At 45.1% G+C, this 20,038-nt stretch overlaps 2 protein-coding genes across 11 annotated transcripts in view; one reads left to right on the top strand and one right to left on the bottom strand.

Annotated features, from left to right (window-relative positions):
• TMOD1 (tropomodulin 1) overlaps nucleotides 1–4,671 on the top strand; it is a 38,559-nt gene extending 33,888 nt beyond the window's left edge. For 6 of the 10 annotated variants that reach the window (XM_035902298.1, XM_035902296.1, XM_035902300.1 and 3 more), the window contains exon 9: nucleotides 393–1,763. In XM_035902298.1, coding sequence (XP_035758191.1) covers nucleotides 393–665 — 273 coding nt within the window. In that variant the 3' untranslated portion in view covers nucleotides 666–1,763. Of the gene's footprint in view, nucleotides 1–392; nucleotides 1,764–2,262 lie in introns of those variants that run through there. The other 4 variants (XM_035902305.1, XM_035902304.1, XM_009646906.2 and 1 more) reach the window with 4 other exon arrangements.
• Nucleotides 4,672–7,522: 2,851 nt separating this feature from the next.
• Nucleotides 7,523–20,032, bottom strand: TSTD2 (thiosulfate sulfurtransferase like domain containing 2). The gene is made up of 7 exons (XM_035902295.1): nucleotides 18,793–20,032; nucleotides 15,242–15,367; nucleotides 13,247–13,352; nucleotides 11,475–11,593; nucleotides 10,682–10,840; nucleotides 9,598–9,736; nucleotides 7,523–8,259 (listed from the first exon to the last, which is right to left on the bottom strand). The coding sequence occupies exons 1-7, from the start codon at nucleotides 19,075–19,077 to the stop codon at nucleotides 8,000–8,002; spliced, it is 1,194 nt and encodes a 397-aa protein (XP_035758188.1). The 5' UTR covers nucleotides 19,078–20,032; the 3' UTR covers nucleotides 7,523–7,999.
• Nucleotides 20,033–20,038: the final 6 nt, after the last annotated feature.

Raw genomic sequence — 20,038 nt, 5'->3', positions numbered from 1 at the left:
TGCAGTGGTACAGACGCCATGGCAAGTTTAGCTCCCCCAGAAACCCAGGGGAGTAGTAGTGAAGCAGCTGAGCTAGGGGGAGCTCAGGGACACTTGGCTGGGGGTTCAAAATCATAGTTTCTCCAGGCGTCTCTCAGCTGCAAATCTGCCTGAGAAACAAAGTTTTTGGGCAAGAGGACTTGACTTGTGGGAATGTCTGCTGGAGGAGTTGGAACCACTGGGTTGTACCAGGAACATGCCAGCGGTTTGTTTCACTGGCTCCAACTCAGAAATGCCAATGGACCAAGAGGTCCAAAGAACGAGGGAAGGGGTGGAGATGGCAGTTCTAAGTGCTCGCTCTAAATCACTCTCTGACCTGACCAGCTTGCTTTTCTGTTTCCTGTTTTCAAAAGAGCCAGCCCTTGGGCAACAAAGTAGAAATGGAAATCGCGAACATGTTGGAAAAAAACACCTCCCTGCTGAAGTTCGGGTACCATTTCACTCAGCAAGGTCCCCGGCTCCGTGCCTCCAATGCTATGATGAATAACAATGACCTAGGTGAGTCGGGCTGGCTGCAAGCCAGGGAGCAGGGGAAGGTCCCTCCCTCTGCTTGTGGGCAATTCCTAGTGTTAGAAGGGCTCTTGAAGGCTCCAGCGGATATGCTTGAATTAGAAACCACCTCTTGAAGCGCCCAATGATGCCTTGCCTCTCAAGAAGGAAAGCAGCCTTCACGGACTGGTTCCCCAATGCAGCTGCTGTCGGCCAGTCAATAGGTTGTGCTCCAAACCTGGAGCTAAAACTCCCAGAAGAGGCAGCGTTTTTTGGCAGTTAACAGTGGGTCCCGTTGGGAAGGAGTGAGAGCTGCTAACGTGCTTCGGTACGGCGCGTGCTACAGCATATGGCACACAGGTTGTGAGCTGCCAGCACTTGTGATTCCTGCCAACTGCTTGTCTTCCTCCAGCTTCATTCCCACTTTAACATGAAGATGAAAAGTGGTAGAGTTGAACTTTGACAGCAGTGGGACTTGGCCCATCCCCTTCGGCAAAACAAATTGGAAGTCTCCTAGAAAGGGAGAGGTGGGGGCGACACATGGCTGTGAGTTATCTTTGTACTCTCAATGAAGTGATCGAAGTGCTTGTGAAGCAAAACGTGGGCAAGTCTGCAAACTGGCATTTCAGCCAATGCATGCAGCAGAGGCTTCCCATTGCTTGGCGACGAGCTGCTGTAGAGCACTGGAGATCAGCCCAGCAGAGCCGTACTGAGGGCAGCCAACTCAACGCTGTGCTCGGCAGCTCCTAATGGCATAGGCAGGGTGGCTACAAACATGACAGCACCAAACTCCTGCTCTGCGGCGGCAGACTATATCTGGGAGGAATAAGATTGTTCTTTCTGTACGTTAGGAAGAACCCCTTCCCTGGGAAGGTGGGGGTTGCAAGGCTCGGAGGGACAGAGCCAGTGGCCGCCCCGACCCAGCGCTAGGCAGAGCCCTGCTGCAAGCGGGAGGTTGGGCTGGAGGCTCCCCAGGACACTCCCCCACCATCACACAGTGCTGCTGGGTTCTGCCAGGCATGTCGAAAAAGCCAGGGCTAACAGGCAGGGACTGAGGAAAGACCTAACGTGTGAATGGCAGCCATGAAGAAATGGTGAAAAACTGGAACCTTGTGCTTTAATCTGCATATGGTTCACCACAGACAGGGGCTTCTGTCCCTTGCTGAATCAGCTTCAGGTTTAAAAGCCACAGAAAAACACCTTTAAGTGGCTGCCATATTGAGACAGATGATGATAAACAAGTTGTGGTTTTTAAAAAAAAAAAAAAAAATCAATCTTTCTTTAGCCACTAACCTTTTTTTGACAGATGAGGAAAAACAAGTTGTGGTTTTTAAAAAAAAAAAAAAAAATCAATCTTGCTTCAGCCAGTACCGTGCTCCTCGGAAGCACGGCCAAGCATAGAGGTATGTGCCAGTTCTTCAGGGACCACACAGAATGTTCAGTATTACGGTTCACTGTGTATTTATTCTGCCTGCAAATGCATTCCTGGTCACTAGAGAGCTGCGCTGGGAAAGACTTGCTATTTTCTGTCCTCTGGAAGAGAGCGAGATTTTTAATGACCATGCAGCACCTGGCATTCAAAGTAATCAGCTGGAAGAGTTGACTCTAGTGTTTTAATTGTTTCTGCTGTTAAGGGGAGGAATTCACAACTTGTCCTCCATGTACCAGTTGTGCATTTTGCCTCTTTGACCATTAAGATCTGCATCTTTTGTCTGATTTGGTTCTTGTTTGCAGCTCGTATTCATCGGTCTGATGGTCTCTGGCAATAGCGTCTCAGCTCTACGCCTGGACAATGTATAAGTACAGAAAACTTTTCTTTTCCTCCCTGTCAGCAAGAGCTCTCTGCTTGTGCTCCACTCAGTGCTCTACCATCACCTGATGCTACCAGAACTTGGTTTTGGTCCTATAGCTTCTGTCTCTAAGATGCTCTATATGAACCAACTAAGGCGGCTTTTACATTCATCCTCATGAGCTAACTTCTGCATCCTCTTTATACATTTTTTTTTTCCTTTTCTCTCACACATGTTTATTGAAAAGTCATGAGCATAGCTGTCAGAGCTGTAAATCAACTTTAAGAGTAGATATGCTTTGACCATGTTATCCATGATCAGAGGACTGACTTATAGGCTTAAGATAAGAAACGAGATAGAATTTTTTTCTTTTTAAATTTGAAAGGGCAGTTGAGAAAAACTAGCAAAGGAAAAACTGTGGCATCCATCTCCTGCTGTCAGCATCAGATGAGGCTTCAGCCAAAGTCAGATCACAAAGACAAACTGCATAAAACATAATTGACTGCAGCATAAGGGCAGTATGCTTCAAAAGTAGCTTCTTGGCCTTAAAAATTCATAGGGAGAGAAACCTCACCTTACCTGCCTCGACTTTAAACTGTGTAAGGCCATGCCTGCTGCTCAAAGCAGGAATTCAGAAGCTGATGCTATCCTGTTTCTTTCCTGGCAGGAAGTAACATCTCTCAGCTCCTTTCCACAGTGGGTAAGCCAAGCCTGCCATCCACCTCTTCCCATTGCCATGACTGACTCCTCTTCCTCTTCTTTTGCAGTGAGGAAGAGAAGACTTGCAGAGTTGAACGGGCCTATTTTTCCCAAGTGCAGAACTGGAGTGTAGTTCCTGGCTATGGAGGTCGTTCCCGGTGATCTGTGCTGCACTGTGGAAATCTAAAGGCAATAAGTGCCTTGACAGAGTATTTGTGGTGCCTCGGTTCCGTTTTATGCACTAACAGTTTAAATGAACTAGTGGCTGTAGTTGAAGATTTTATCCAGTAGGACTGTTAATGTTTTATGTAGATTTGGAAACTATTCAAGCCAGTAAACAACCTCCCAATTTTATGCAATCTCAGTTTAGAGTACATCCCAGTGTAAAAGTGACTCTTAATTAACCTGGGACCTGATTTTTTCTATAAACTTCCTGCACGGTGTTTCATACAGTTAGGATGTGGTATGCACGAGTGAAAGATAAAACTGTTCCACACACATTATAGAAGTATTACAAAAACCCTTTATTTTTGTTTGTTTCCAAATTGATCTCAAGTAACTATAGAGGAGCAACTAGTCTAACAAGCACTTCTACTACCTGGAAACATGGCTAATTTTAATTTTGAATTACAGTTTTTTTACCAACATTTGCTGAGTCAATTAGTTAGAGATGCTGTTTCAGATGCATCCCTGTGTTCCAAAAAACTGATCTCCACCCCCTGATTAAAGGGAACTTAAGGCCACCAACTATAAAAGAGAGTCTCAAAAATTGAGTGGTTTAGGATGGGTTAATACCCTTCTATACTATGCACGTCTGAAAAAAAGTCACCTTTAGCGATGAGGTGCAAATCCTAACCCCACAGAGATGGCCAAACCGATTGGCAAACCAGAGCCCTCTCTTCTGATCCCCACTCCCTTCATTTTCCTAACGTTAAAAGCATGTGTCCAGATCTTCACTGGAAACAAGTCAAATTCTCTCTCTTTGCTGTTTTGTCTAGATGGCCATGTCCATTAATTCAGTTTTGTTCTGCTGGGGATTGTTTCTTTCACTGCCATCCCTAATGTCTGCCTAAATGCAACAATAAATGCTATGCCCTAGAAAAGCTGTGAAGCAAAAATACCCTAACTCTGAACTTACACTGCATTCAGTCAGACAGCTTTTTGTCAGACAGTCTACTACCCGTCATCTAACCTGGGAGGAATTCCCTGCAGGCTTGCACAGTGGGTTGGACTCAGCACTATCCCATCAGGGATCCTGCTTGGTAGGAACGAGTCTCCTGGCAGAAGCACTGCCACACTGAAGCCCTATTCTTGGTCTGATGACAACATGCCCTAGAAAATGTTCTCGCATGCTAGAAGTCTGTCTGTACGCATCTGTTAAGAGTGAAGCTTTGCAGCCCTTTACGCATATTCCAGCAAAAGTCCTACAGATTCCTTCAGCGCAAATACCACCCATGATTTAGCTCTGACCAATGAAGCAGAGAAACACTATGCTTTCGGCAGTGTGGGAAACATATTTGTTGCTCTTCAAATCTTAATAAATGTGCCAGTGGTGTAAAATAAAACGCTTCTCTATAGCTTCTTCCCCCTAACCCCATAAGTTCTGTGTCAGAAAATAAAAAGAATGCAGAAGAAAAATAGTTGAAAACATATTTAAAAAAAAAAAAAGAGAAACTGGCAGACAGCCTCTTTCTTCCATATGCACTGTGAAGACTTCAAAACGGTCAAGTAAATCATCAAACCAGAGCCATACAGCTTCAGCTGAGCCATCCACTCAGATTTACATGGTACAGGCTCAGCTCTTCCGTTGCCTTCAGAAGAACATAAATTATTTTTATCCTGGGAAATCCTGATGGCACTAAGAAATCCAGACATGCATGGAGAGCAGGGAGCACTACCACAGATACTACAACAGCATTTTTTTCCTGAATAAAAAAAAATAGCCCTTGAAATAAAAGAAAAAAAGAAGCAAGAACCTTGTCCTGTGTTTCACTGCAGCAGCACCCAAATTAACCACGCAGCCCAAATGTATATTAAACTGGCAGGATCACTCCAGGTTCCTCAGCTGATCCTCACAGAGCCGCTTTGCTGAAAGATGCATCTGAGAGCCAAGAGCCATGCAGCAGGAACAGGCTGTGCTGAGGGGTGTCAGGCTATATGGTGAAAGGTATCAAGCTGTGCAGCAATGGCACTACAAAATGGTGGTATTTAGGTGCAAAAGGACCACCGTTAGTCCCAGCAGCTCTCCAGGAAAAGGGGAAAAAGCTAGCTGCTGACTGCAGCCTCTGGCAGTCACAGTCAATCCCGCTTAACTCTCCTCTCGTGGAGCTAATGCGCCTTCTCTCAGGCATTACCACTGAGGTGCCTGGATCCCAGCACACAGCATTTCACATGGCAAGTCCTTATTTGTATTAATCTCACGAAACTAATCCGGAAGCCAGAATACAGAAGCGGCTCATGGGCTAACCTGCAAGAGGGAGGCTAAGGATGTCTCTTACCCCCTCTTCCCTCTCTGCAGCAGAGGAAACCTGGCTTTATGGACCTCCATCTGTATATCTCAAACCCTTCTCCCTTGCCTTAGTGCAGCAAGGACCAGAAGAGGCCCCATGGCTCCCCTCTGCCTTTGAGGTAGAATCTCCAGCTGCCAGGAGCTCTCAGGAGAATTGTACCTTGTAGCCAGGTCTACCTGGTTTCAGCTAGCTAGGTCTAGCTAGGTTTCAGCATTTACCTCTGCAGAATAAAGCACCTCCGACATAGAATCATAGAATGTTTTAGGTTGGAAGGGACCCCTAGAGGTCATCTAGTCCAAACCCCCTGCAGTGAGCAGGGACACCACTAACTAGCTAAGGTTGCTCAGAGACCCATCCAACCTGGTCACATAGAGGTGAAGAGTATTTGTGCAGTACTTTAAAAATTACAATAGAAGCACTAAATGTTACTTATCATCATAGGAGTTTCAGAAGTTTATGTATAAAATATACTTGTTGCCATTCTGTACTGGTTAAGTGATAGAAAAACAGCCTTCCAAATAGATTACAGTGTTCCAGACTTGCTGATAGACTGAATTATAAAATTGTGTTGTTTCTAGCCCAATATATGAAAAAAAGACAGAGTATAATATGCAAGTTGGGGCACTCCCATCAGTGCTCTGCAAGTAGAGCTTTTGTGGTTTTCCACAAATATTCCAGTCCTCAAAAGCACAGAGGTTAACTGGCCAGCAAAGCTTGGGAGGCAAGATGCCAAGGGACCATGAGTACCGCTTAGACTTCTACTGAAGATGTCTTATTGATGGAAATGTTCCAGTTTCTTCTCCAGTATGGATTGTGCAGAGATTTACTATTAAATACCATCCTAGAAAGATTCCCAAAGGAGACATTCATAAGTTTCAAAGTTGTGCTTCATGAAAGGAAAGGTCATAAAGAGAGTTGCCAAACCATTGATTTCATGGTAGCTATACTGGAAGTAAGAAGAAATGGTTGCCATGGCTTTAATAGAACCAATGCCCATGTCTTTAAGTTGCTAGTTAAGCCAAGCATGAGTTTTTGCTGAATTCATAGCACTGTGGGAGAAAGTTACAATCTATATGAAAATAACATTGCCCTAACTGTCATAAAGCAACTGCAGAAACCTGAGTAAACTGTTTTCTTACTTCTAAAAGCAGTTGCCAGTAAAAAACACCAACAAACCAGTAAGTGATTTTGATTTCCTAATGACTAACTACTATTTAGTACCAAGGTACTATTTAGTACCTTCAATGTCAGTACATTAGTACTACTATATAGTACCAAGAATGACAGTAAGTTTCAACGACATTTTTTGGCCAAGACACGTCTTCTACACTATTAATAAAACCTTTCTGTACATTATACAGCATCAGGCACACAAAACAGCAGGCGGAGAAGTATTTTGAGTTTATATGCTGTGGATCCCTTTAAATTCAAAGACAATTTCTCCACAAATAGGAGCTGGAAATCGCATAAGCATCTCACAGCTTTTGAAGAACTCAACCCATGTTTACAAAGCACAAATCCTCCCCAAATCTCAAATTATTTAACTTGGATAAAGGATCTTGCAATCTCCTTATAGCTGCTCCTGACACTGATGCATACATGTCAGCATCACTTCCAGCGCCATAATGCTGTTATCTTGACAGTCTCTATGCTCCCCTCTCTGTGTGTCTCAGTTTCAACATGCTTCAAGCCGTCATTTTCTTCTGGTACAAGCAGAGCTGAGCCCTGAATATTTCACATGCTGACAAGTTGAGGGAGAAAACAACAGTTCCCAGGGAGACAGAGCATTGGAATGAGGATTACTTTTGCTGTTCATCCTACAGGTCACACACAGCAAGTACGGCTAGGCAGACACTATCTGTGGGCCTTTGCTCCTGTAACAAGAGGGGTGCTTAGCTGCCTTCAGCCGATTTTACACAGGAGTCAAGTCAGTGACTTCAGGTAACTACCCCTTGCTTCTCACTGGTATAAAGCAAGAGACACAGGCAGATGGTGTGTATGTGGAAAGTATGTTCAGCGCTAATCCAGTCACGTACCCACCCCCAACTGATAACATCTGCTGTTTCAACACACTAGCACCAGTTATTGAAGCAAATGCATGATCAATGGAGAGGTCGGACAGATCCATCTCCACGCAAGAGGAAAAGAATGGAATTGTTCTTATGTCCCTTCTGTTGCTTTTGACTTGTGAGCAGCTGTGTCCCATTGCACAAACTCTGCTCCAAAATCCCCATGGCAGAGGCTATGCTACACGACTGTACCCAGGGAGAGGAATGGGTTGGGCACTCTGGTAATTTATGGTCAAGTAATGGATGGTTTTCAGGGCATACTCTAAGCTTAAAGGCAGCATATGAACAAGACTTTCCAAGCCAACATATTTTCATGATTTCCAAACCTAAGTGAATAACAGAGAGGGATCTGGTTATAGAAGCCCTTCGCATTAGCACACATCACATCAGCTTACGAAACCACTTAATCTTTTCCTGCATCCAGCATCCTTTGCGAGACATGTTCAATAGGTACCCTTGGCCGTCTCCTTGTACATTCACATTCCTCCTTAAGTGTCTGTCCTGAAGCCCTTGAAGTCATCTTGAGCTCTTTCTCTTGACAAACAGGACAGCAAGCTGTAAGACCTTTGTTGCGACAACTTGGACATGTCAGGACAAGCTGCCGGCAGTGTTGGCTGGAACAAAGTTTATACTGGTCCCACAGCGTCCCACAATATCTGCATGCTGGAGGGAGGAGGAAAAGAAAGAGTTAACACCACGTTGCCCGATCTGCTCCCCTTGCAGAGGGTTCTCCCAGGTGCCAGGGCACTGCAACCTCTCATTTAAGCAGCTATCTATTGTCTTCCAGATTTTTACTTCCTGCTTTAGCTTATCTTCTAGAACTTGGTTCATTTATAAACTTCTGATTTTCATGTAAAACCTTAGGACAGCTGTCTCTCAGGAAAAGGCAAAAAATGCTCACTAATGCTTCCTCTAGTTCCAATTAGTCAGATTTAAAGATTCTTGCTGCCAAGAAGAAAGATATGCTGGTGGTAATTAAGCCAGTAGCAGGAACATTGCCTGCTGGGGAAGGGGGTACCATGGGACTTCCTTCCATCTAAAAGCAATGGCTTGTGCAGATGGGGGTGTCATCTGCAGTCCTGATAGAGTCCTTCCACATTATCAGACAAGTTTTAACCCTGTAACTAAAAGCTATGGCCCAGTTTAGCTGTACCATCAAGAAGGTGCCTACCCCAAGAATTCCCCTTGAAACTTCTGTACGCATGGCTGTGATGTATCCAGAGCATGTTCTGTTTCTACACCAAGCCAGGCAACTTCAAGATGTAGATGGTAATTGCACAGGAGGAATGGGAGATTATGCTCAAAAAGTTACTCACTCAGAGAAAAAACAGCACTGCTTCCTGAAAAAGTCTAGAACCAAATTCCATCTATTTGTATGTGGCAACCGAGAAGAAAAAACCAGATACTTCATTTGCAGTATCTGAGGAGCAACCCCAACCAGGAGACCAGGTGATGTTTTTAACTTCCAACTAGGGGCCACTGAAATTCTACAGGTTGCAGAAACTTAAAAAGCAGAAAATAACAAAGTGCTGTAGAGCTTAGTGCCACCACCCTCCCAGTGCCTGGCAGTCTGTGCTTATGTTCTGTGAGACTGCTGGAGCAGAGAACAGCTGACAGCAGCAAACTATTTAACACTTTGGTCACTTGGCCAACCACAGTCTGATCAGCACTGTGGGCAAGGGGTAACAACACCAGTAGTGCCTGACGTACATCTCCATAGCTCTAGATGGCTCATAACAGCAGGGGATGCTTCCTTTCTGTTCTGCAGTAGATGCTTCTTTTTACCACTCCAGTTTTAGCGACCCCGTTTTCTCTCATTTCTGTTTTATGTGTTAAAGCCATAGAGTTGATGATCAACATGAAAAGTGACAGCACTAAAAGATCAAAGCGAGTATGAAGAAGAACTACACAGACCAGTTTGGCTGCTGGTATGCTGCACGTCTCTGTGGAAATGATTGCAATAGCTTCCCAGCCTTCTGCACTTGCATTATCTAGTCTTACCTGAGACGATATCTTCATTGGAACAAATGGCGTAACGATCATCAAATACGAACAGCTTCCCCCTGTAGAATCCATCTGGAAACTCTTCCAGGTACTTGTGAATTCCACCTTTTAGCTGGTAAACCTCTCTGCACACTGCCTGTTGAAAGCAAAAAAAGCTGAAGGAGACAGCAGCAGTGGTGGTGTGCCAGAGTTCCCAAAGCAAATGTTGCAAATGCCAGGGGTCAACAAAAAGCAGCAGCTTCTCAGTGACCATCAGATGGCACCACGTGCACCCACAACTCTAGGCAGTGCCACCAGGGATTACTGGGCAGCTCCACAATCCTGGCTTGTTGACATGATCCCAAATGGCATTTAATGTTACAGCCAAAAAAAGGCTGGTAACCTCCTCATCCGAAGGAGATTTGCTGCATCAGAGATCAAAAGCTTTTGAACCTCTGTGAGCTTATTCTGTTTTTATGTAGCAAGCTGTTAGCAGGAGCAGAATTTCTCAGGGTTCACATTGGTGCAGCAGAGAAAAAAAAAAATCACGGTTTAAATCTCTGGAGAACATATATGCGTGCTGTTCCCTTGCTCCTAGAGGGAAGGATCCACAAAAAGAGTGGGATGGAAAGCACAATTAGAACAATGCAGTGTGCTGGATTTAATTCTACCAAACTGGGAAAGCACTGACTGGCTGATTTTCACCAGTCTGAGATGCTCAAGCTGTGCAGTAATGACCACAGAGCATAACCTAAGACAGAGCTTGTGGAAACACTGCGGAATGCCCTCAAGCCCTCCTAAAACACTGCTATAATGGGCAGGGCAGACTTACAAATATCTCTTCTCAGCAAACGGGTTAAATAATTATTATCACAGACCGATCACTGCTGTGACACTAGTCTATGCAGATCATCCTCAGCTGCATTGAACTACCCACATCCTTGACAGACAGCATGAGGCAAGAGTGTGTCAGAGATACTCATCTCCCAGCTGCTTATTGAGCAGTTTGTGCTCAGTGAGAATCTACCAGCCAAAGAGAAGACACCTGCCCTTAAAGCAGTCTCAACTCCCCGACACTTGTGCCCTCCGAATGACATCTCACCTTGCTCCGTAGGTAAGCAGAGCCTCTTTCACAACGAATCCCGCCTGTGCAGTACATCAGGACACGCTTGTCTTTAAAAAGCTCCAGGTTTTCATCTACGTAGCTAGGAAAATAGCTGAATTTCCTGATATCCGGAGCCAGACAGCCCTGGAAATGTCCCTGCAATAACAACAGGTGGCCATGTGACTGGTTAAAGCAGTGTTACGTGGTAAGGTCTGTGCCTCGAACTACAGGAAGTAACAAACCCTTGTGCCAGAACACTCAGCTGCTTTAGGGAGTTCCTCAGCTACATTAAAATACCTGTTAAAATCTCTAGGACGATTCCAGGCAAAGCACATCTCCTCATCCAAACATAAAAGAGGGAGCTAAGCAGAACAAACTGTCAGAGAGAGAACAAGCCACAACAGTGCAGGACGTGTGGTGGGTGGGACAGCAGAATGCCCTATTCTTTTTGACATATGGGATGAGGCAAAAATGCCGGAAAACATCCTTACAAATTATGCCACTTTTACTTCAAACTATATGGTATACACTGCTAATGTGGCATCGACCACTTTGTCTTCTCCCTGCCCCAAGCTATATAAGCACTTAGGTGGGCAGGCTCCGTGCTGAGTTGCTGAGCAGGTCCTCTGCTGCTTGTGTCTAATATTCATCACTAAACTGAACTTTGAACACACTACAGTCAATCTGGAATACAGAATCTCTTCTTCCAGTAAGGTTACACCCTCACAATGTGAAATGCTTCCCGCCAGCACCTGTAACACACTGCAAGAAGCAGACAAACAACACGTACAATTTTACTTTCATAGAAGTTCCTACAGTCCAGCAAGATGGTATCACTTTGTCCTTGACTGGCCTGAGACAAATACTGTTCTACTTCTCTGTGAAATTCCTGAGGTGATAAATGGATTCCTGTAAAAACAACAACAACAAAAAAAAAAGAAAAATGAGAAAAGTAAGAAAGAAACAGAACTACAAAACAATGTTATGTATGATCTTGCTGATCCAGATTCTCCTCAGAATTCCACACAGATCTTGTGTAAGGGTTCACAGACTTTTCATCCCAACTCAACCAGCCAAGTTTATTCATGTTTGGCTTCCTATTGGCAAATGAAAGAAAACACAATGCTATTCCACGTGACAGAAGAAGCAGCAGACAGGCGCCTGTCTCTATGATCTTTGTTATGTCCCCCTGGCAACTCTTACAGTTGTGAAAGAGAGAATGAAAAATGTTTCCCTTCCCTTTGCTCATCTTTCATTACATTTGGGGGCACAGAAGCATACAGAAATGCAATTTTTTCAATGAAACTCTTCTCTGTTGATAAAAATGGAAAATTTCCATACGCATGTGTTACTTTTAGTATTTACTTAACGTTTCTCAGCTTTCAGGTTGCTCAGGACTTAGGACTTCCCACCTACTGAAAAACAAAAACCTTCCCCCACCAAAATCCCTTATCTTATTAAAAAGTAACCCTATAAGCAACCTGCCAGAGTATCTTCATAAAACGCTGTAAAATAGGAGGAAAAAGGAAAAAAAAGGAAAGAAATAGCCAAACATATATTACACAAACTGCCAAAAACTGGAAGAAAAAATCCTTTGCCAAAACCACAAAAAGATGCTGTAGAAATTTACCACCAACAAAACCTCGTGGTGGAAAAAAAAAGCCCCAAACTGCTCTGTTAATTGCTGTTTGCTGTGCTGCTGCTTACCACCTACGTGAGTGTCCTCATAGCAGATGCATAGCTGGTAACACCTTACTGGGCATCATCCATACTAAGCAGCTACAGGCAGCAGAAAACAAATGCAGCCTGTGTTAGGGGAGTGGCACAAACCTGATGCAGAACTTGGTTCTGCTTTAGCATAGAAGGCAGGAGCATGGCTGTTAACTTCAACACAAGTAAAGCCAAGTCAGCAGTCCAGAACACAGGAACGTGTATATATTCAACTGTAAGCATCAGCAGGATTCTAGCATTTTCTGAAAAAAAACCTCTCAGCAACCACAGCACCAGAAACCACAAGAAGACTCCATGGAAAGCTCTTCCTGTGCAGCTTGGTTCTTAGTGCAAACTAACCTCAACAAGAGAGCATTGGAGCTCTTGATATGGTATTATTTCCGAGCAGTCTCAAGCACCTACAGAATATTTAGAACAAATATGGATATAGTGATGCATTGAAATGTCTTTCCTAACCATCATACATAGTATCACCTTACATCTGCCTTTAGCAGGTGTCCAATGACTTACCCCTGACCAAAGCACAAGGTATGGCCCTACCCCAGAACAAGGTAACTGCTTGATGTCATTTGAACTATCACTGTTTCCCACAAAACAGAAAGTTAATTCTAAAGTTCTTCTGAGGCAGCTAAACACTTAGCAAACCAAAACCTCAGCCAGCAAATTCCCTGCACCAGTAGCTTTTGAAGACCAGTAAGAAATCAATTTCCTCATCAACTTCTCCTGTGTCCTGGCCACTGTGCAGAAGGAAATGTTTTTGATGAAGGTACTTTATTTTTCACTTACCTCTCACTTGGGTGAGAGGCTTTATTTTTCATTAAATCAACTTACCAGTTTCTTTATAAGACACTGTCTTTGGATCAATGCCCATAGGTACAATTTCTTTGAATACTCCAACTCGAAGATCTGGGAAACAGTGAGCTCCTCCTGCACTGCTCTAGGAAATTAAACACAAAAACAATCCACCAAAATTTGCCAGGTGTCCAGATTAAAATTACCCACTCACTTTTATTTCTATAACTCACTAGAATATGAAAGTGTCTCAGTGGCTGAGGGAAAGAAACGCCTCTCTCACTGAAATCCACACTCTAAATCCTGAGGTTTAGGCAGTGGACCTCTACCGTGACCTGGCAGACAGGTGTCTTAGGCCCAATGACTACAGACAGGTGAGGCAGGCACCATTTGGCATGAGGTGCGGAGTCACCAAGGAGTGGGAAGGAGAACAGATCTTAGTCAGAAACGATGTCACTAGCACCTATATGAGAAAGTCAAGGCCTCTACAGAGCATGCTGACCCTGACAGGGATATTAAACAGCCTCCTCCAATAATGGATCACGCTCACACATCTGGGCCCTGCAGTTCTCTTCAGCCCCTCTCACGCCCGCCACAAGCACAGCTAGGCCTCCAGTCATGACATGTGTGACGAGAACTACAGCAGTTCATGGGCATGAGGGAGACATACAGGAGAGGTCAGCCAGGCTCCAGATTTGTTAACAGTGGAGTCTGACACCTCCTGCCCCCCAAAGTCAAGCATGGGATTTCCCTTTTGGAGGTCTTGGCAAGCCCTTTTTGGTAGGAACCCCCACTGCAGGTGACAGGAAGTGAGAATTTCTGTAGGGCTGAGCCTCGAACATGGCTTAGGCACTATCAAGCATATAAACACTCAAAACAAAAGTGCAGCACTGTCCCAGCTACCACGGAAATCAGTCTGCAGCAACTACAGTAGCCACTGAATATTTTCGTAGCCCCAAGCACAACCCCACTTAGTTGGGTATACAGCATGCAGAGCAACTGTGAGACAGAAAACACCATCATGTACTAATGCATGAATGTTGATGCCCAGAGAGATCATGCAGGGTTGGAAGTTTTGCCAAGGTCAAGGTAAAACTCCATCCCTGTTCTGTTTTTGAATCTACACGTGACTGTAACTAGCAGGTCAAATTTACTCTTGAAATTCAGCCAAGCACAACAGACTGTTAAAAAGCTAAGACTGAATCACCACTGCAGCGCTACATAGGATTTGAGTTTCATTAATTCCTTTGATCTAGTTATTTATGAAAAAAATAGTACTCCCTGCAAATAAAACCATGTGGAAAAGAAAAATGCTATAACAGCAGCAGCTTTCCTTCCTCGCAGAGAATCCAGTACCTACTGTGCTGGGGCAGCAAAAGCCTACTGGAACACCATACGGTGCCAGCCACAGCTGCCATCACCATCTGAAGACAGCAGTCAGCACATACGCTCAGGCTCAAGCTGAAGTTAGCACCTCACTCTCTCTCCAGTCAGGCACTAACTGCAGTAGGGAGAAACCTCTTGACTCTGCCTCTCTGTTTTCTCTCAAAGACATCCAATTCATCGACCTGACAGTGCACCTATAATGACACCAAAGCCTGCATGAACCTAAACCAGTAGGCTTCTAGGCAAGGATCCCAAATCAGGGTGAAGAGGAGAGTGTGGGAATAGTTTGCTTGGGTAGGTGTATGTTGTGATGCCTTGGTTTTGGCAGTCAAGTTGCAGCAAATGCTTGTTGAAGAATGGTGGGGCTGAAGCACCCCCTCCTTCACCCGTATGGGGGGGGGTTGCAGCTGCACCCATAGCTGCCAAAGCTTGCAGCAGTTGCTGTCACTGCTCATGATAACTGCCACTGCTGGTGGGAACCGGCAGAGATATCTAAACAAAGTGAGGTTAGGAACCCTTGGCTTAGATCAGTGCTGGGAGATCAGAACTGCTAGAGCAGAGGTAATACTATCAAGAAGCAATGTGCTTATTTCTCAAAAATATATGTCCTGCATTAACAATGTCTGTGTAGAAATTATTTTTTCATACCTTGAAATCCTCTTGACATAAAATGCCTTTGAACAGAGGCTGGGAAAGCATAACTTCAATGTAGAGATTGGTAGCTACTTTGCTTCCGCCAACTGTGCCATTAATCCCTTCTGAAGCAACTCGTACCTAGAAGGCAAGAGGAGAAGCTGGGGCTAAGGCTTAATAACAGCAAAAACAGATCACAGTGAAATTAGCAAAATACAACCGGGTGACAAAAGGCAGACACAGAAGTATGTCCAGAAAAAGAGACTACTGAGAGAGGAAGGAAAGAAAAGAGTGTTATACTGAAGTTGGACATAAAGAAGACAGTAAATAAAATAGGAATAAATCCCCAGTAATCACTTTTGAGCCATTTCAAAAGAATGGCATCAAGACAGTCAGAGAAGTTTGTGCAATAAACAGGGAAATGCTAACTCGTTAGCAGGCAAATCCTGCAGTCAGCATTAAAATTCCCACTGGAGGACTGCCTCAGGAAGAACAATGGGATCGTGCCCAATGACTCACACAGCAAAAAAGGAAAACGTGAATATGCATATGAATTGCACGTAATACTAAATTTCAGTGTGAGTCATTTTATCTCCGGCACTGACAAATGAACAAAAATTCTGAAGTGGTGAAAAAGAAAAAAAAAAAAGATTTTATATAAGAGGCAAGGAAAAAAACAACTGGTTGAGAAGGCAAATGCTGTACCTGTCTTGGAGATTTAAAAAAAAAAAAAGATTGAGAAAAAACCCAACCACCAGACAAGATAGCTGAGCAAAAAAAAAGAAGCGAATGGATCAGGACGTTTCACCCCCAGACCCATGCTGGTGTAGAACAGGGAAGGTACCTATCACTGGCAGAGAAAAAGAAGCTACTCAGGAAGACAAGTCAAAGACAGAAGTAGTCTCCTGCTCCAGCTTGCCCTCTTGAAAAATCCTTCTCCCCACAGATAGCCTAGGAACATCAGCTTTGTGAGGCTAAAATTTGCCTTTGCCCACAGCCTCAAGAGGCCAGCTAGACAAGCCAACTCACCACCTTGGTCTAGTCTGCCAGGAATGAGAAGAACAAAGACTCTGTGCAGGAACGAGCACTGCTATTCTGTGGTGTCACCCAAGGTGTCCATTGCTCTCTTCTCATTCCTGACACTATGGATTATACCTTGGTGCAGTGATTCCACATTGAGGAGTTAGTGATAAACATAACAGTTAACTTGAGCAAGCCCAGACCCATGCTGCACAGTGCTGCACCTCCAGCTTGGCCTTCAGTTTGTGTTGTGCTGCACGTATCCTTTAGCTGCAGAATGAACCCAGCCGGATAATCCTAAGAGATGCCTGCATGCAGCATCCTGTTGATACCAGTGATTATGCTACCTGCATGTCCTTGCCTTTATCTAAAAGTGCATCAAGAAGTTCTCAACTGAGTATCCTTTCTGTTTGACAGTAGGATTGATGAAAAGACTTCTTTTCCTGTGGAAAAAAAAAATCTGTAGCAGTTTGAATGATGGAAATAGGGTAACTCTTGCAAGGACAAGGGTGTGCACAGTGTGCTGTGCGATGATCAGAGGCTTGCTCAATACTGCACAACTCAGGATCACAGAATCATAGAATGTTTTGGGTTGGAAGGGACCCCTAGAGGTCATCTAGTCCAATCCCCAGCAGTGAGCAGGGACACCACTAACTAGATCAGGCTGCTCAGAGACCTATCCCCCCTGGCCTTGAATGTTTCCAGGGATGGGGCCTCTGCTACCTCTCTGGGCAACCCCTTCCAGTGTTTCACCACCCTCAGTGTAAAGAATTTCTTCCTTATATCCAGTTTAAACCTACCCTGCTTCAGTTTAAAACCATTACCCCCTGTCCTGTCACAGCTGGCCCTACTAAAAAGATTTTCCCCATCTTTCCTATAGGCCCCCTTTAGGTACTGAAAGGCTGTAATCAGGTCTCCCTGCAGCCTTCTTTTCTCCAGGCTGAACAACCCCAACTCTCTCAGCCTCTCCTCATAGGAGAGGTGCTCCAGCCCTCGGATCATTTTAGTAGCCCTCCTCTGGACCCACTCCAACAGTTCCATGTCCTTCCTGTGCTGAGGGCTCCAGAGCTGGATGCAGTACTCTCAAGGGAAGGTCTCACCAGAGCAGAGCAGAGGGGCAGAATCGCCTCCCTCGACCTGCTGGCCAGGCTTCTCTTGATGTGGCCCAGGATACGGTTGGCCTTCTGGGCTGCCAGCTCACATTGCCAGCTCAGGATTCCCAGCATCAAAAGGGATACCATCTTATCTGTATGATTTTCTTTTTTTCTGTAGCATTAACTCTTTGTATTGGGTTTGTGTAGCAAGGTCTTGGTAGTGGGGGGGGGTCTACAGGTGTGGCTTCTGTGAGAAGCTGCCAGAAGTTTTCCCCATGTCTGCTGCTGACCAAGGCCAAGCCAATCAGTGACAGTGGAAGCACCTCTGTGATAACATATCTAAGAAGTAAAAAAACCGGCTGCGGCTCAGTAGCTGGAGAGAGAAGAGAAGTGAGAGGATGTGAGAGAAAACAGCCCTGCAGACACCGAGGTCAGTGAAGAAGGAGGGGCAGAAGGTGCTCCAGGCGCTGGAGCAGAGATTCCCCTGCAGCCCGTGGTGAAGGCCATGGTGGGGGCGGCTGGGCCCCTGATTCCCCACCTGTAACCCGTGGAGGACCCCACGCCGGAGCAGGTGGGTGCCCGAAGGGAGGAGGCCGTGATCCTATGGGAAGCCTGCGCCAGATCAGATTCCTGGCAAGCCATTGCGGACCTGTGGGGGGAGGAGCCCATGCTGAAGCAGGTTTGCCGGCAGAACTTGTGACCCCACAGGGGACCCAACGCTGGAGCAGTCTGCTCCTGAGGGACTGCACCCCATGGAAATTATGGACCCACACTGGAGCAGTTTGTGAAGAGCTGTAGCCCGTGGGAAGAACTGACATTGGCGAAGTTCGTGGACGACTGTCTCCAGTGAGAGGGACCCCACACAGGAGCAGGGGAAGAGTCCTCTCCCGAGGAAGAAGAAGCAGCAGAGACAACGTTTGATGAACTGACCCCAACCCCCATTCCCGTCCCCCTGCGCCACTGGGGGAAGTAGGTAGAGAAACTGGGAGTGAAGCTGAGCCCAGGAAGAAAGGAGGGGTGGGGGGAAGGTGTTTTAAGATTTAGCAGTTTTTCTCCTCTCCTTCTCTGATTTTGATTGATAATAAATTAAATTAATTTTATCAAATTGAGTCTGTTTTGCCCATGATGGTAACTGACAAATGATCTCTCCCTGTCCTTGTCTCAACCCACGAGTCCTCTGATTTACTTTTCTCTCCTCTGTCTGGTTAAAGAGGGGAGTGATAGAGCGGCTTTGGTGGGCCCCTGATGTCCAGCCAGGGTGAAACCACCATACTCTTACATAGCATTTTAAATGATGCTTTACAGAGTCTGAGTGCATTTCTTAATGGGGTCATGACAGACTAGCACCTGTTTCTGGTACAAAACACTTGGTTCTCCACCTGCCCCATCATCCTGCATTAAGCAAATAAGATGTTCTTTTGTTAAGAATACAACCATTGCTTAAAACCTTACCTTGCCAGTGAGATGCAGGTGCTGGCATAGAGCCTTTTGCCAAGCACAGAGTTTCTCTGGATCCTTCACCTCACAGTAACAGTAATACAGAAGTACTTCTCCCACCTTGCTGTTCATAGCACGGCAAAGATGAACAAATAGAAAAAGGATGTCAGAGTTGAAAGCACAGAAATACACTACTAGTAGTAACCGTCCAAAAAGCAGACAATTTTCTTCTGGCAGACGTGGGGAGGAAAACAAAACAAAATAACAAACTTTGGAGGGATAAGCACCACTGGGTTTCATTTATTTCAAAGAGAAAGAATACAAACTGAAAGAAGCTCCCACATTCCCAGTTCTTGGGACAGGTTACAAAATTAACTCATCTGTGCTGCATGAGACATCACTGCCAGCGGCCTACGGTGTGCTCTACTCAAGTTTTTCTCAACACACAGGACACAAGAACTGCTGTTTCCTCTTCACACAAGTGTCCCACTGAACACTTAATTTGACAAACTTCCACACTGAAAATTCAAATGCTTGAGCAATCTAAATTTAAAAAGCTGAAAATTTTCAGTGACATCGTGTGTGTCTGCGTTCTGAGCGGCGCAAGCCAAACTCAGCCACATTTTCATGAGCCTACTTGTTCGTAACTAACGAGCCTTTAAGGTACTTGAACAAGCAGAGAAAAGTGACCTGCACAGAGTATATACCCTGCTGTTCCGCTCTTTTCTCTTACCATCCTTCCTTATTTATCAATCTAAGCCATCAAGTAATACCTGTGCAGGTCTGTTTTGACAATGCGGGATGATACAGCTCTAACAGTTTGATCCTCCCAAGTTCCCACCTTTACCACCAAAAAAAATGCAGCGTATCTGCACCCTTATCAGCACAGTGGTAATTTGCTTGTTTTGTAGGGGCGTGAGCAGTTGTGAAAGGAATTCACACTAACCAAGTGACTCCTGGTGGGTACCTACACCTGCTGATCTAAGGAATAACCTCGGGAAGGTATCTGAAGATTGAAAGGAATATCAGGAAAGACTCCTTCTATACCTTGAAGTGTCATTTGGCTGAATGTGATAAAAACTAAAAGCGGTACTGGCAGAAGATGAGGTATGGTGTAAGCAGGCCAACCCCCCATGCTGGTACTGGTCCTCCAAACCACCGAGAGACCTTCTTACCTCGTCAGGTCACCATGGCTAAGGTGGCTCGTGTCGGGGAGCGCGCAGGAGATCTCGGGACTGCCACGGGAGCGCCCGTTGAGGCT

The sequence above is a fragment of the Egretta garzetta genome, unplaced genomic scaffold (genome assembly GCF_000687185.1).
Source record: "Egretta garzetta isolate BGI_Z169 unplaced genomic scaffold, ASM68718v1 scaffold709, whole genome shotgun sequence".
In the NCBI taxonomy this organism is placed as follows: Eukaryota; Metazoa; Chordata; class Aves; order Pelecaniformes; family Ardeidae; genus Egretta; species Egretta garzetta.
The sequence above is the reverse complement of the archived record's forward strand: the minus strand, read 5'-3'. Positions and strand labels throughout refer to the sequence as shown.